The sequence below is a fragment of the Morone saxatilis genome, unplaced genomic scaffold (assembly GCF_004916995.1).
Source record: "Morone saxatilis isolate NCDOM2014 unplaced genomic scaffold, NCSU_SB_2.0 Contig3, whole genome shotgun sequence".
Taxonomy (NCBI): Eukaryota; Metazoa; Chordata; class Actinopteri; family Moronidae; genus Morone; species Morone saxatilis.
The window spans coordinates 7,978,499-7,992,532 of record NW_023339873.1 but is presented as its reverse complement, the minus strand read 5'-3'; the positions used below and the strand labels follow the sequence as shown (position 1 = coordinate 7,992,532).

Below are 14,034 nucleotides of genomic sequence, written 5' to 3'. Positions count from 1 at the left end.
TATAATTGTCTGAATGGTGTAATTAAATATGAATCATGACACAGAGCACAAAATTAAAAGGATTAAGCGAAACTAATTTCAATATATGATTACACTAGAGCTGAAACTACTAGTCAGTTGTTTTAGCAGATAAGAAAAAATTAAAATTAAAGTAAAAATTAAAGTAAAAATGGTTACATTTTTTTTTCGGCTCAAATGTGATATGTAATATGAATATAACACCTTGGGCCTTGGGAAATTGTGTGGGGCATTTGTCACATTTAGTTTGACAAGATGAATTAATGTATCAAGATAATAAATATACGATTGATTAATAATAAAGATAATTCGTTTGAGAACATATGTTAAAGGTGCAATCCTTTACCTGAGAACAAACTGAAAACATTTGTGGGACATCTTCTGTGGATCTGTAGGTAGTCTAAAGTCTAAAATACCATCTTTATAAATACAACTTGGCACGTAATATTTGAACGTGTCTCAAAGGCAAACAAATGGATGCCTTATGCCATGTAGCTTATTTTGTCTTTTATCAAGAAGTCATACTTAGCAAAAGAAGTTTTTTGTTTACATTTTCACCAACCTTTTTCTTAAAATTGATATAAATATAAAATCTCCCTATTACATTGTACACATGTCAAGGGGTCAAAGGTCTAATTTTATCTCCATTATCAGAGGAATGCAGAAGTCTACCACGCTGTCAGTTCAGTTGTCTGGTTAGAGTCACTCTGATGGCTCAGGGCAGGCTCCAGGTGGATAAAAAACCTTCAGGCAATATGTCTAACCGCATATAGGACATGACATCTTCTATAATTTATTAAAATTCAGGGAACCTATCTAGTCTCACCTAGAAAAGAAAAGTTTGATCAATAAATAAGACATTAATTTAAGCTGTGTTGTGAGGTCATGCTGTGATTTAATTACTAATAAAAAACTAATAGAAATATAGAAAACTAATAATATTGTTTTTAAAGAGGAGCTAATAATCTATGTATTTGGATGCTAAAATTACAATTATTTGTATTTGTCAGCCTGTTCTTCTTATTAGAGCAAAACAACAAGCCAATGGATTTAATTTGATTAATTTGTAATTAATAAGAAAATAATAATAATTTGACCAGCACCACAAAAAAATCTCATATTTAATTGTTTTTCTGTCACTGTAATGCTTTAATACACCTTCATTCAAGAGAGAATATTGTTGTTATTACAGTATGCAGCCACTGTGCTGTCATGTTGACTGGAGCTCCATTCACCTCAGTTCCTCCTCTTTGCCTGTTATTTGCCATTATATTTCTGCTTATAAGTCACCAAATAGTACCAGAAAATGTAGGTTCTTCAGGTTTATGTATATATTATTTCAAAGACCATGTCATACCTTACCTGTCCACTGGTCGCCCCTATTGAGTTTCCTCTCCTTCCTCCTTCCCACTCGCCTGATCACACCACCTGCACTGCTCATGCCCAGTAGCCAATCAGCTTCCTTTTGTTTCCAGAGCAGACGTATCGATGCCCCTCTCCTACCAGTTGTCAGTTACATGTTTATTCACAAAAGACTGTTAACATTGAGAATAAACCACCTTTTCTAACATCTGGTTTGTGTCCTGTGTCTACTTCTGGTCCCACGCGTTGGTTTCCAAACACTGTGTATACTTGGAGTCTTCACACAGCATATCTTAGGAGACCAAAAATAACTAGATAAATTAAAATAAATAATTGGATGTCACTGACTGCAAACTACGACCCTTGGACATCAGCAGACTGTTTTTTTGGGGGGGGGCTTTTTGCCTTTACTCTGGTCTTTATCTAAAGAAACACAAAATCATTTGGACTGAGGTCAGATGACTGACTGTTCCCATCTAGAACTCTGTTTGGCCATCATTGATTGCTTTGTCAGTATGTTGAGGGTGATTGCCACGATCCACGCTCTACAAGTTGGGTGGACTTTGTATAAAGGGGGCTTCCCACAGTGTTCACTATTAAGAATTGTTTCATTTATGATTAAATGTGCTGGAGTACAGCGCCTCAGCTACTGTAATCATTTGATTCTATTTGCAGGACGCAGGGATGTCTCTTCATTTCAAGATGGTTAAGTTTGAGCTAGTCTGTGGGGCTCTATTTCTTTTCACGACAGTGAAAGACATTGATACGCTTGTTGTTTTATTATTTAATCATGAACACGTACATGCTCTATTGCTGACAAAAGGGTGACGATTATAATATGGCGATTCACTAAGGAGAGGTGGTAGTACACAGGGAAGGTGATCATGGTTATAACAATACATATCAACACACCATACCTTTAACCAACAGTTTTCTCTTGATATTTTTCTCTTTTCTTGACCCCTGGTATCATGTTTTCTGTCATACTACCACTACTTATATTACTGTTCATTAACCAATCTGACATATATGCAGTCATCCTTTAATTCATGTGGATAATGTGATGTTTTGTGTTTGTGATGGGACATAATATTATTATTATTATTATAATTCTTTATTTTATTGAAGACCTCACAGACACCCTGGCTCATCCTGGACAGCCAAGAAAACCTCTCCACATGAATGAAAATCAAACTTTGTGCTATGGACCAGAATTCTCTAGAATAAAACGCACCAACAATTTGTTGTGTCTCGAACGCCATTGGCTGCTGTTGCCACGCGGTCCTCATCCTCCTCATCCTCGCCGGTTACATAAGACGGATGGCGCCCTCTCATTGGCTGGGCACGAACGAGGGTGGCTAATCAACTGCGTAGTCAGTCAGAGGAGCAGGCAATACGCAGTACGCCGCACTTTTAAAACAGAGAGACTGGAAACTTCCATGCAAACAGACGAATAACTATCAGCGAGACACACACACCGGGGACCGACTTCATTTGAGCGAAGGAAACTCACAGACACCTTGAAGTAAAGAAAATAAAAAGAGGTGAGGTTTCAGGGGTTTGTTTTGTTTCGTACGCACTTCATTGATTTAGTAGCAGTTATCTGTTTTTCAGTTTTTAAATGGACAGAAATGGCCCAAGATGGTCTGACAGGATTACCTAAGAACAATTTGACAGTTTGGTCAATGAGAGAGGAAAACTATAGATAACGTATGGCGTCCTTTTCTTTTTTTGAACAGGACACATCGGTACATTGTGTGTACGCTACTTGTGACGTATTGAGGAAATGCAGAATTACCCACAATGCCATGTCGAAGAAGTTGTCTAATCCTCTTTGTTTCTCTCCCACATCTCTGCAGACTCTGCAACCATGTCTATGAACATTCAAATCAACAGCCCTAATGTGAAGTACACAGATACACACATTATGGCTCAGTACTCCTACCAGACCGCATCAGTGCAAACAGAGGGTGACAGAGTCACAGTAAGTGGACCTTTCTGAGCACTTCTGCGTGCACACATGTGTCCGTATGCATCTTCTGTACAGTCATTTTTGCTCCTTTGTGGGGAAATAGGTGACCCCGCGTACCACCGAGATGACATTCCGCACTGAGAGGCGTGTGCCGCGGCTTGGTGTGATGCTGGTGGGCTGGGGAGGCAACAATGGGACCACAGTCACAGCAGCTGTATTGGCCAATAAGCTGGGTCTCACCTGGAGAACCAAGACTGGAGTGAAGGTGAGAGGCGTGACACAAACGTGCCTGTGCACATACAGACGGTGAACCAACTGCCAGTGTACATTTATTGCAGTACAGTGTGGAAAAAAACAACTTGCATCGACTTGAGATGGTTAATTCACATAGAAAATCACTTTACTTGTCTACTGTATTGAAATAAATGCAAACCACTGGTTGCTGTTAGGGTAAGGGGGTTAGTGTTAGGGTATATACTGTTTTTAGTTAGCTAAAACATGCAAACACTACAATAATTCTTCCTTTAAAAAAGAGCCCATATGTCCCCCAATACAGTGGTAGACACTCATTATAAGCTGGTTAAGCAGACATGTTCAGTAGAGTGTTAAGGGCTTTACTGACTCTGGTCTCAGGGACTTTCCCTAATATGGGCATACATTTTTTACATCTATGAGCCTTTTGCTGTGATTTCCATTTTGGCCATTTTTTCTCTGGTTCGTAGGATTTTTATACACTTGTAATAAACCTCAAAATCCAGTACAATCATAGTCCTTACAGGGATTTAAATCTGTCTGTCCTCTTCTCTCTCTCACATTCCCACAGAAAGCGAACTACTTCGGCTCCCTCTTTCAGGCGGCTACTGTTTGCCTGGGAACAGGGCCCGAGGGCGAGTTCAACGTGCCCTTTGGTAACCTCCTACCCATGGTGCACCCTAATGATATCGTCTTTGATGGTAAGGATGATTGCAGACACTGGAGTATATGTATGTTCGTATGTGAGAGGGACAGCAGGGAAATCTGACCCCAGGGCAGCTTCAGAGGCCCTCAACTATGTGAAGATGGTCAGAGGTGTGCTCTTATGGTGTCCTCTGATGCAATCTAGTCTGTTACCTCATAAGGGAAGAGCTTTATCAGGAAGCCTGTTTATAGAGCTGCCACAGTCTATCATAAGACGAGAGTGGTAAAATGGAAAATGAGAGATATCGAAGGAATCCAGCACATTTTTAAACTTGGACGGTGTGTCTGTGTTTTTAGGCTGGGACATCTCCTCATTGGCTCTTGGCAGTGCAATGGAGAGAGCCCAGGTTTTTGACTGGTCATTACAAGAGCAACTGCGACCATACATGAGCAGCATGAAACCCAGACCATCCATCTATAACCCAGAATTCATCGCTGCAAACCAAGAGAGTCGTGCGGACAATGTCCTCACTGGGACCATGGCGGAGCAGGTAATGCCTGGCCTACTGACCAGCAGATTTACGGGGACTGAGGTTTATTCTCCGTCCATGTATTCCACTTTAGATTGTTTTGTGTTATACGTCATTTTAAATCTGACTTAAAAAGTAAATGGTCTTCCAGGTGGAGCAGATCAGAGCTGACATAAGGGACTTCCATCAGTCGAGCGGTGTGGACAAAGTCATCGTTCTGTGGACCGCCAATACTGAGCGCTTCTGTGACATCGTACCGGGGGTCCATGACACTGCAAAGAACCTGCTGGCTGCAATCCAGGTGAGAGAGTGAAGAAAGTTTAGAGTATAAGTGTGCAAGATTTGGGGCACTCATGAGCAGCAGCACATTAAGACCTAGTTTTGTGAGCTCTGCATGGAAAGGAATTTTATACATTATGACTCTCAGGCCAAATCCACTACAGCAGAATATTGTGTCAAAGATCAATGGTGTTCTTAAGTTCCCTAAACAACAGTCTTGTGGCTTATGTGAAATGTTAAATTGACAGAGAATGCCAAAGAATCTGAGAGCAAAACCAGAAGCCCTGGACTCACTTGGTGCTGAGTCACCGGAACAAAATCTGAGACCCTATCAGATGTTAAAGCAGGAATGGCTGCTCTAAAGTTGAAGATCTAAAACCTACTAGATCTAAAGGCACAAGTTTTGAGTAGAGATGCAGTATGAAAGGCTTTAACTGTCCTCGAAAGCAACCTAAATTGTGTTGGTGGCCGGTGCTCACGAATCACCCACTCAACTTTAATTTCCTCTTGATGCCGAGGACCAAACAGTAATCCTCCCATTTAGTGATTAATAAAGCACAGAGGATGAAAAGATTAGCTCTCCTAACACTTTACTGTGGATTTGCGGATGAAATGCCGTAATGAGCAGCTATTACTTTTTATATCAGATCAGGGGAAGAAAATTATGGCTTGTCTCTCATGAGTAAGTTTTTATTTTATCTCCTGTCTTCAGCATGCTTGTACTGCTGTCAGCAACGATAATAGTCTATTTCACAGACTTATGATCTTCTGCAAATGGCTCAATTTTTAGATAGGCATGAAGTCGACAATAGAGGTGTGCTACAGAGATGATAGGAAGAGCGTCTCAGGGGAAATGCTGCGTTGTAAGTCAAGCTTTCGTCCTCTGTGTTATATGATGATGCACTCAGTTATTATCTCTTTTTTTTCTTTCCTACATCCTTTAGGCTGGAGAAGAGGTTTCTCCCTCCACTCTGTTTGCAGTGGCCAGTATACTTGAGGGTTGCGCCTACATCAACGGCTCCCCTCAGAACACCTTTGTACCAGGAGCCATAGAGCTGGCCGTGCAGAAAGGGGTGTTCATTGGAGGAGATGACTTCAAATCCGGTCAGACCAAGATCAAGTCAGTGCTGGTGGACTTTCTTGTCAGCGCAGGTATCAAGGTGAGAAAAGGGATGCAAGGATAAAAGGAGAATCAATACTAATATTGATTATACAAGAAAAACTAAGAACACTTAAATGGGGGAGAGGGAGGAATCTGACCTCATCTTCCTGCTTGTCCATTCACCATTCATAATTATTAACAACAAATTTGCCTTTACAGTCTGTACAGCATATAACACGTTCTGTCCTTATGTAAATTGATTTTCCTACCAGATGATATGAAAATAAGATGACAGCTACAGGCTTAAAGTACCGCGTATTTTCTGAACAAAGAGATTTTAATCGAACCTCTCCCCGACAGCCGACCTCCATTGTCAGCTACAATCACCTCGGCAACAACGATGGGAAGAACCTGTCGGCTCCAGAGCAGTTCCGCTCCAAAGAGATCTCCAAGAGCAACGTGGTGGATGACATGGTCCAGTCAAACCCCATATTGTACCAGCCTGGGGAAAAACCTGACCACTGTGTGAGTGACTCAGACACAGAAAGATAAGGAGCTCCATACGGATGTTTACAGAAAACAACTGATCAGACTTATTAACTCTCTCTGTGTGTTATTCCAGGTGGTGATTAAGTATGTCCCCTATGTGGGAGACAGCAAGCGTGCCATGGATGAATACACTTCTGAAATAATGATGGGAGGGACCAATACTATCGCAATGCACAACACCTGTGAGGTGAGTGTTTCTGTAAAACATGTAACTGAAAAAGGCCCATATGGGATATTAGAACAATCTCCAGTGTGAGAGTCCAAACTGCTAATTGCTGTCTAAACACAATGCTCAGAGCTATTCTTCTTTATCTGACTGTAGTGGAACGGGGGCTCAGGAGTGTTAGAGCTTACTCTTAATCCTTCTTAACAAGTCTTGGAGCTAATTTAAATCTCCAAAATCTCCAGGTCATTGACACAGTTATTTCATGTTTCTCTGGCATAGATGCTTTATAACCTGCCAACCACCATTCCTACGCACAAAAAAACTTCTGTTCTCTTTTTGTTTACGCACTTAACCTGTATGTCAAACTACATTCATTTGGATTCAGTAATTACAAAATGTGGTCACACTTTATTTGGATAGTCCGCCTACATACACTATAATTTCTAACATTTTAACAGCTTATTAGTGGAGATTCAACAACCGTTTTGCTCAATTTGGACTGACATGAATGGGCTGACAGCAACAGATCGACCGCACCAATTTCCAATCAGATTGTCCCATTTTCTGCATAAAAAAAACAAACAAACAAGAAAACGGATGCTGCAATCACAAGTGCTACACATAGTGACTTTAAATAGGAAAATGAATTGATTTTGTGCATTTAAGATTTAAAACCAGAGAAGTACACCTTAAGCAGTTGGCACATGAATCCAACGACACACTTAAAACAGCATCAGTGTAGTTGTTATTAACGCCCTTCTCAGTAGAAAGAAAATGTCTGATATGGCGACTGCTAGTGGTGGTATTAAAAAAGACACTGCTTTGGGATGGATATTACTACATGTGCTAGGAATGAATGTTTTAAATATTCCCTTGTCCCTCTATTACACAATTTTACTCACCTCATCTTTCTGTCTTTGCAACAGGACTCTCTTTTAGCCAGTCCAATCATCCTGGACCTGGTGATCCTGACGGAGCTTTGCCAGCGTGTGACCGTCCGGCCCCAGGGGGAGAGGGACTTCCAGTCTTTCCACAGTGTTTTGGCACTGCTCTCCTTCCTCTGCAAGGCCCCTCTAGTCCCATCAGGCACCCCGGTCATTAACGCCTTCTTCCGCCAGAGGGCCTGCATTGAAAACATCATGAGGTATGGACAAGACTGTTGGTTTTCTTTACCTAGAATTTGCATTACAGCACAAGTTGCAAGCCAAAAAAAAGGGGTCGCATTGCCACATTCAAACAGAAGAATTGATACTTGTTAAGACACTGCCATGTTTGATATAGCAGGGTGTGGATAGCGCCAAATAAACGAATAAAGACTGAAAAGAGTCTTGTGTTTATTTAGGTTAAGTTAGCGTCCCCCCGTGCTTGTGTCTCTTTTTCAGAGCGTGCCTCAGTCTTCCTCCTCAGAACCACATGCTGCTGGAGTACAAGCTGGAGAGAGATTTTCTGCGTCCACATATGACCTACACCAGTGGCAATGCAGCTTCTTTGAAAAAAGTTGCCCTTACCAACGGGAACCATAAAGCTCTAACAAATGGCTTCTGTGCACATGTTGATGACGCAGCGCATGCATTATGATTGCAAGTACAACACCATGGCCCAGGATAGATCTGAAACGTTAATATAAGTGTAAATTTACCTTGTATAAACAGACCAAAGGCCATCATTGATCAAACTTTCATTGTGAAATAAAAACTTAAGTAACACTGGTTTGCAGAGTCAACAAGATACATTTAAAAAAAAAAAATAGGTATTCTTCTAGTGTTTGCATATTAAAGAACAGCAATATTTGACTTACATACATGCAGCTTTGTCTGCCCCTAGACTACAATCATTTGAGTCTCCACACTTAATAACATTGTAAAGGCAGGCTATTTTGTTAAAAGATATTTTACAGGTTGTTTTTATTTATTTAGAATGAACCATGTATTGAATATCTTATCGTCAACACAGTCATTTATTTTAATTCAGGGTGCTTATATCTTTATTTAAGTAGCTTTCCATGTGTCATACAAATGTGAAATACAATTGTACGTATGTTTAACAAACAAATGTAATATTGATCTTGCAGCTGTGAGTTTGCATTTGATAAATACTGCATTTGTGGTTTAAATGTACATTAGCTTGATGGATGAGATGCATCTTCTTAACTTACTGTATTTTGTGATAGTGTGTGTCACTGCTTTTTTGTAAACATCTGTGTTTTATGTGAAGCTAGATGGATATAGTTTTGGTAACATGGGCTATCCATATTCAATAAAGATTGAATTAGGTTTTAACGCAATATATCGGAGTCATTCTTTATTTTCTCCTTTTAGTCACCTGCCTACCTAGCCATTATTGCAAACGCATGGTAATGAATAACAAGAACACATAAGACCAGGGTTGAATCAATAGCAGGTTTAAGTCAAATGGGTTTCTCCAACACTATGGCCTGGTATTAAACCTCCGTGTTTATTTGGTTTGGACTTAAACACATCTCCCTTGCACGGAGTAACCAGAACTGTGAAGCTGGCACTAAATGTCTGGTCATTTGTTTACATGTAGGCCTATCTATTCTTTGACAAAATTGCCCAATTGTGATGCCATTGTGTTTAATTCAGTTTAAGACCTTACTTCGTTCCTTCTACACCTCTTCCTCAAAGTAAGGAATCCAAAAAGTATTGATTCGGTATATCGGTACTGGATTTGGGGTGTTTGCAGTAGTGTATTTTCCTTTTTTTGGGTTATGTTTTATGGCTGTCTGGGACGGGGGTATTGTGTGTTGTGCTGTTCTTTGTTTTGCTAAAGTATTAAAAACAATAATAATAATAAAAATTCAAAATGTTGCCATTCCCTAGAACATACATGGAGCCATTGCTGCTGTTAAAATGTGTTGTTGTGTTACTTTATCTTAAAGGAAAGAACAAGGGAGAAAAAGCTGGATTCATTTAATTGAAAAAAACACAACTTTCATCTCAGTTTTGTGCTGATTCCGTATAGGAAAAACTGTAGACAAGAGGCGATGTAGCACTTCATTTTAGCTCAAGGGACCCGCCATATTGTTTTAGGGCGGGGCACGCCCCCCTGTGCGCACTATGACGTCACACAGCGTCCCTAGCAACCAAACCGACAGAGGGGAGTCATGGTGATAAGGTTTCTGTAGACATGTCTGAAGGCTTTTTCATCCGCTGGTAATCAATCATTTTTCCAATAATCTCTGATGCTTTTGTGATGTTTTATTGCGATATCGATCACCAATATAAACCGATATACAACTGCTCCATTTCCTGTCGGCCGACCGGTCTGCCGTTGCGTCACTTCCGCTGCTGTTGCTGCGACACGGTACGTCAGCACCAATGGCGGACAAGGAGAAGCGCCGGTCCGGGGCTGCTCCTCCAGGGATGCCCGAGGGCAAAGCCACCAAGTCGGACAGCGACAGGGAGTTTCTGTCGCAGGCCGGGGTGGGAGAGCTGCTCCGCGGGGCCATCCTGAAGATGGTCGAGGCCAGATCGGACGATCCCATCGGGTTCCTGGCCGACCACTTCTGTCACCTCGCCTCCGTGACCGAGACCGGCACAGCTGGATGCAGCGACGGGGATCAGCTGAACGGCCCGATGAGCGCAGGCGCGCAGGAACAGCAGCATCTCAACCGGGCGCTGTGGCACCTGCGGCTGGCGCATCACTCCCAGAGGTCCGGGCACTGTTAGGACTTCTTCTTAAAGACTGAGCGAATATTAGTCTAATAGAATACCTCGTTTTATCACCCTGGTGTAAAGTAGACATTTAAATAATTCAGATATCCCTCATTTTGCGTGGGTGTCTGGTAAGTTAGACTCCAGACAGACTCTCTTGCTCTGTAGACTAACTGTAATAATATAATTACAGGTTTGATCAGTATGTGATTATGACTAGGCATGGGTGTTTTGGAGTAACTCACAATAAGATTTGACCACAATGATAATGGTGTCACAATACAGGTAGTAATACAGTTTGTTTATAGATAAACAACCCAGTCCCACTTTCTAATAAAGCACCCTTTTATAAAAGGTTTATACATTGTAACTAATGGGTTCATAAATAGTTAATCATTTTTAACAGAACAGTTATAAGCCATTAATAAGAACAACTTTTGGGTTGTAGTTGGTGTTTATCCTCCTTCAGATTTGATCTTATCGATGGCTTATAACTGATCTGAAGCATGTGTAAACAATTCATTAACTATTTCAAAAAACACCTTGTAAACCCTTTATGACGGACAATATATTAGAAAGTTGCAGCAAATCTGGTATCTTAAAACTTGAGTAAATCCTGCGTACATTAAAGGGTCATTTCACGGTATCTAGCCATAGATATTGGTTTTATCGGGCTTAACGAAATTACTGAATCATCTGAAATATATTGAAAGACAAGCTTTTCCTTCTAACTGCTACAGGCGATGATTTGCTTTCTTTCATCCAATTTCTCATCTCAAACCCAGATCTGCCTTCAGCAACAACGTCCGTGTAGCCTACGACCTCCTGAACCTCACTGAGCCCTGCAGACGATCAGCTGAGGTCCCCGAAGGCCCCGACGGCTCCTGTACTGACAGCCTGACAGGAGGAGGAGTGAGAGGAGGCCTCTACACACAGACTCTGCAGTGCCTCTGCAGTGAAGGTGGAGTCCCTGCTTCCACCTCCGCCCCGCTCCTCCGACGCCTCCACTGCCAAGACCACGAGGCCGTCCCTTATGATGTCTTCCGTCATGGCGTGCTCACATGTGCGGTTTTCTCAGACTACATCCGGCAGGCTCAGAGGCTTTACGCTGAGGTGTGCTGCCCGGATGAAGGGCCTGCCTCGCGGGCACTGTGCCTGGCCGTGCTGGGGACCTTGAAGGAAGCCTTGGAGACTTCCCAAGGCTGCGATGTAAACTGCGGTACTAATGCAAACACTAAAGCTTTTTCCTGTCTGGAAGCGAATGTGAAGGCCATACGCTACCTGGAGGCCAGTGCCAAGATCTCGCCATACAAGCTGGCTCAGGCCATAGCTGGAGCACAGACACGAGGCCCGGGCGGCGATATGGACGCGAAGGAGTTTGAGAACGCAGCGGCAGAGCTCTTCATCACTCGGGTGAAAGTTCTGTCCTAGGTCTCTTGTGGGTTTTCTCATAATTAACGAATGCACAGCAATCCAAAGTATATTCCAGAGTAAATCGTTACTTTCTGTCTTACCTTCTCTAACCTCTAACCTACTGTTGCCTGAGGCTACTAAACACCTAAATATTAAGAAATAAAAAGCACTCACAGATACACTAAACTCAGTAATTCCATTGTTTGGAAGGTAACATAATGCTTGAGGTCTGTTATTGAACTCATTAAAGTTGATGAGAAATCAACATCTGCTGTGACTAAGCAAGAAGCTACTTTGCTGATTGAAGAACAATGATTCCCTGTATTCCTTGATAATCTGTATTAATCCTGTCAGTTTCCATCACTGTTTAACCTATGCCATGAAATTCTCCACTAGAAAGTAATACACTTGACTGATCTACATCTAATGCAATCCTGTAATAACTTGTCCCCCTTTGTTTTTATTTTTAACTCTATCACTTTCATGTTTTGTTGAGATGGGATGCTGATTAAACTCTGTCATTTTGGAGGCTATATTTTGTGATGTAGAATTGTATTGCATTATATGTTAAGATAATGTTCTGTTAGCCATTTATTAGAAACAGGAGCCACTCTCGTATGCTGTCCTGATGAAGGCACTGTAGCAGAAAACATACTGTGAAATAAACACTGAATACCAAAAAGATAAGTGCTAATTGATGTTCACTAGGCTACTTTATATACTTCGGAGTAACTTAAACCAATGAAATACATCGTTATTTATTAGTTGATTTATATTTAGTACTGTATTTAAGTACACTACTTATGTAAATGTTACTTTTCTCCCATTTAAAATAATGCAACGACCCCTCTCCACCACTACTTAGGTGCAGCCACTAGGGGGCAGCACCGCTCTGGTGGTTACAGAGTCAGACACAAACAAGAAGAAAGCGGATGTATCCTACACTAACAGCACGGATGCACATCAGCCACATGACACACTGACGGTGGTTGCAGCAACAAGATGTTTTACACACATTCATCAATTAGCATGACTTAACGTCTGGCGCGTTGCCTTCCGGTTGAACTTGTCAAAATGGAGGAGGAGGAGCTGCTTCGCTCTTTAATGTTCCTCATGACTTACATGCTGATGAAGCGCAGGAGAGACATCAACAACGCAAACGTGCAGAGGCGCAATGAGATCCAGAGACGCATCAGACATCGGCAGTACTTCTTCCAGAGACAGAGGAGGATGCTCATGGTGAGTCCCTCCCTCTCTGTCTCATTTATACCCCACTGTCATCAATAGGTTTCAATATTCCTGTCTATTACATAAACATAAACATTATTTATTGTTTTTAATTACTTCCTTTAAATAAAAGTAGAAATACTGGTTGTGTAATAAGTTAAAGTCCTGCATTGAAAATATGCAGGACTTACATATAAATATATAAAAAATATACCTAGAGTGCAAAAAATACTCATGCAGAATGACTCGTTTAAATATTAATTACAATAATGTAAATTATAACATGGATTATAATTATTTATGCATTAATGTGTGCATCACTTCACGGTTGCAGCTGCTAAAAGTGGGGTGTATACTGCTGGGTGTTAATTCACCAAGGGATCAATAGAGTCTTATCTTTCTGCATAATACAACATGGTTTATTTGTTGATTATAGTTTGTATTATTACTTTGAATCTGCAAAATAGCTAAAGTTGTCAAAATAAATGAAGTGGAATTAAAAGTACAGTGGACAGAAAATATTGTATTTACAATCATATAAAACAGAGAACATTCAGAATTGACTACCCTGAATCAATCAACTAATGGATTAATCCACAAATTGTTTCACCCCTATGCATACAATACCATAAAGGCCTTTAGGCTACGTAGATCTTACCAAAAAGGCACAGATTAAATAACAGACGGTGTCTGTGGCTCAGAGCGGGTCGTCCACTAATCAGAAGGTTGGTAGTTCGTTCCCCAGCTCCTCCCGCTGCATGTTGAATTGTCCTTGGTGTGTGAATGTGAAAGAATGGATTAGTTTTTGTTTATGATGAGCGTTTGCCATCAGTGTATGAATGTGT

At 41.1% G+C, this 14,034-nt stretch overlaps 4 protein-coding genes across 4 annotated transcripts in view; 3 read left to right on the top strand and 1 right to left on the bottom strand.

Moving 5' to 3' along the window:
• LOC118336910 (programmed cell death protein 10-B-like) overlaps positions 1-1,459 on the bottom strand; it is a 5,270-nt gene extending 3,811 nt beyond the window's left edge. The window contains exon 1 of the mRNA XM_035673675.1: positions 1,376-1,459. Coding sequence (XP_035529568.1) covers positions 1,376-1,459 — 84 coding nt within the window. The remainder of the gene's footprint in view (positions 1-1,375) is intronic.
• A 1,276-nt stretch (positions 1,460-2,735) lies between these two features.
• LOC118337636 (inositol-3-phosphate synthase 1-A-like) lies at positions 2,736-9,159 on the top strand. The gene is made up of 11 exons (XM_035674755.1): positions 2,736-2,924; positions 3,240-3,364; positions 3,456-3,617; positions 4,176-4,305; positions 4,607-4,800; positions 4,931-5,080; positions 6,003-6,218; positions 6,521-6,685; positions 6,783-6,896; positions 7,802-8,019; positions 8,258-9,159. The coding sequence occupies exons 2-11, from the start codon at positions 3,251-3,253 to the stop codon at positions 8,451-8,453; spliced, it is 1,659 nt and encodes a 552-aa protein (XP_035530648.1). The 5' UTR covers positions 2,736-2,924; positions 3,240-3,250; the 3' UTR covers positions 8,454-9,159.
• Positions 9,160-10,198: 1,039 nt separating this feature from the next.
• Positions 10,199-12,622, top strand: tpgs1 (tubulin polyglutamylase complex subunit 1). The gene is made up of 2 exons (XM_035673389.1): positions 10,199-10,548; positions 11,335-12,622. The coding sequence occupies exons 1-2, from the start codon at positions 10,214-10,216 to the stop codon at positions 11,978-11,980; spliced, it is 981 nt and encodes a 326-aa protein (XP_035529282.1). The 5' UTR covers positions 10,199-10,213; the 3' UTR covers positions 11,981-12,622.
• A 265-nt stretch (positions 12,623-12,887) lies between these two features.
• LOC118337152 (putative nuclease HARBI1) overlaps positions 12,888-14,034 on the top strand; it is a 3,650-nt gene continuing 2,503 nt past the window's right edge. Inside the window, exon 1 of the mRNA XM_035674045.1 lies at positions 12,888-13,201. Coding sequence (XP_035529938.1) covers positions 13,037-13,201 — 165 coding nt within the window. The 5' untranslated portion in view covers positions 12,888-13,036. The remainder of the gene's footprint in view (positions 13,202-14,034) is intronic.

What these genes read in the sequence shown, in the direction of transcription:
- LOC118337636 (XM_035674755.1), top strand. Translation starts at nt 3,251, where the DNA reads ATGTCTATGAACATTCAAATCAACAGCCCTAATGTGAAGTACACAGAT. An exon ending in CTGGGACCATGGCGGAGCAG is followed by an intron (nt 4,801 to 4,930) that starts GTAATGCCTGGC and finishes ATGGTCTTCCAG; the next exon opens with GTGGAGCAGATCAGAGCTGA. An exon ending in TTGTCAGCGCAGGTATCAAG is followed by an intron (nt 6,219 to 6,520) that starts GTGAGAAAAGGG and finishes TCTCCCCGACAG; the next exon opens with CCGACCTCCATTGTCAGCTA.
- tpgs1 (XM_035673389.1), top strand. Translation starts at nt 10,214, where the DNA reads ATGGCGGACAAGGAGAAGCGCCGGTCCGGGGCTGCTCCTCCAGGGATG. An exon ending in CTGGCGCATCACTCCCAGAG is followed by an intron (nt 10,549 to 11,334) that starts GTCCGGGCACTG and finishes TCTCAAACCCAG; the next exon opens with ATCTGCCTTCAGCAACAACG.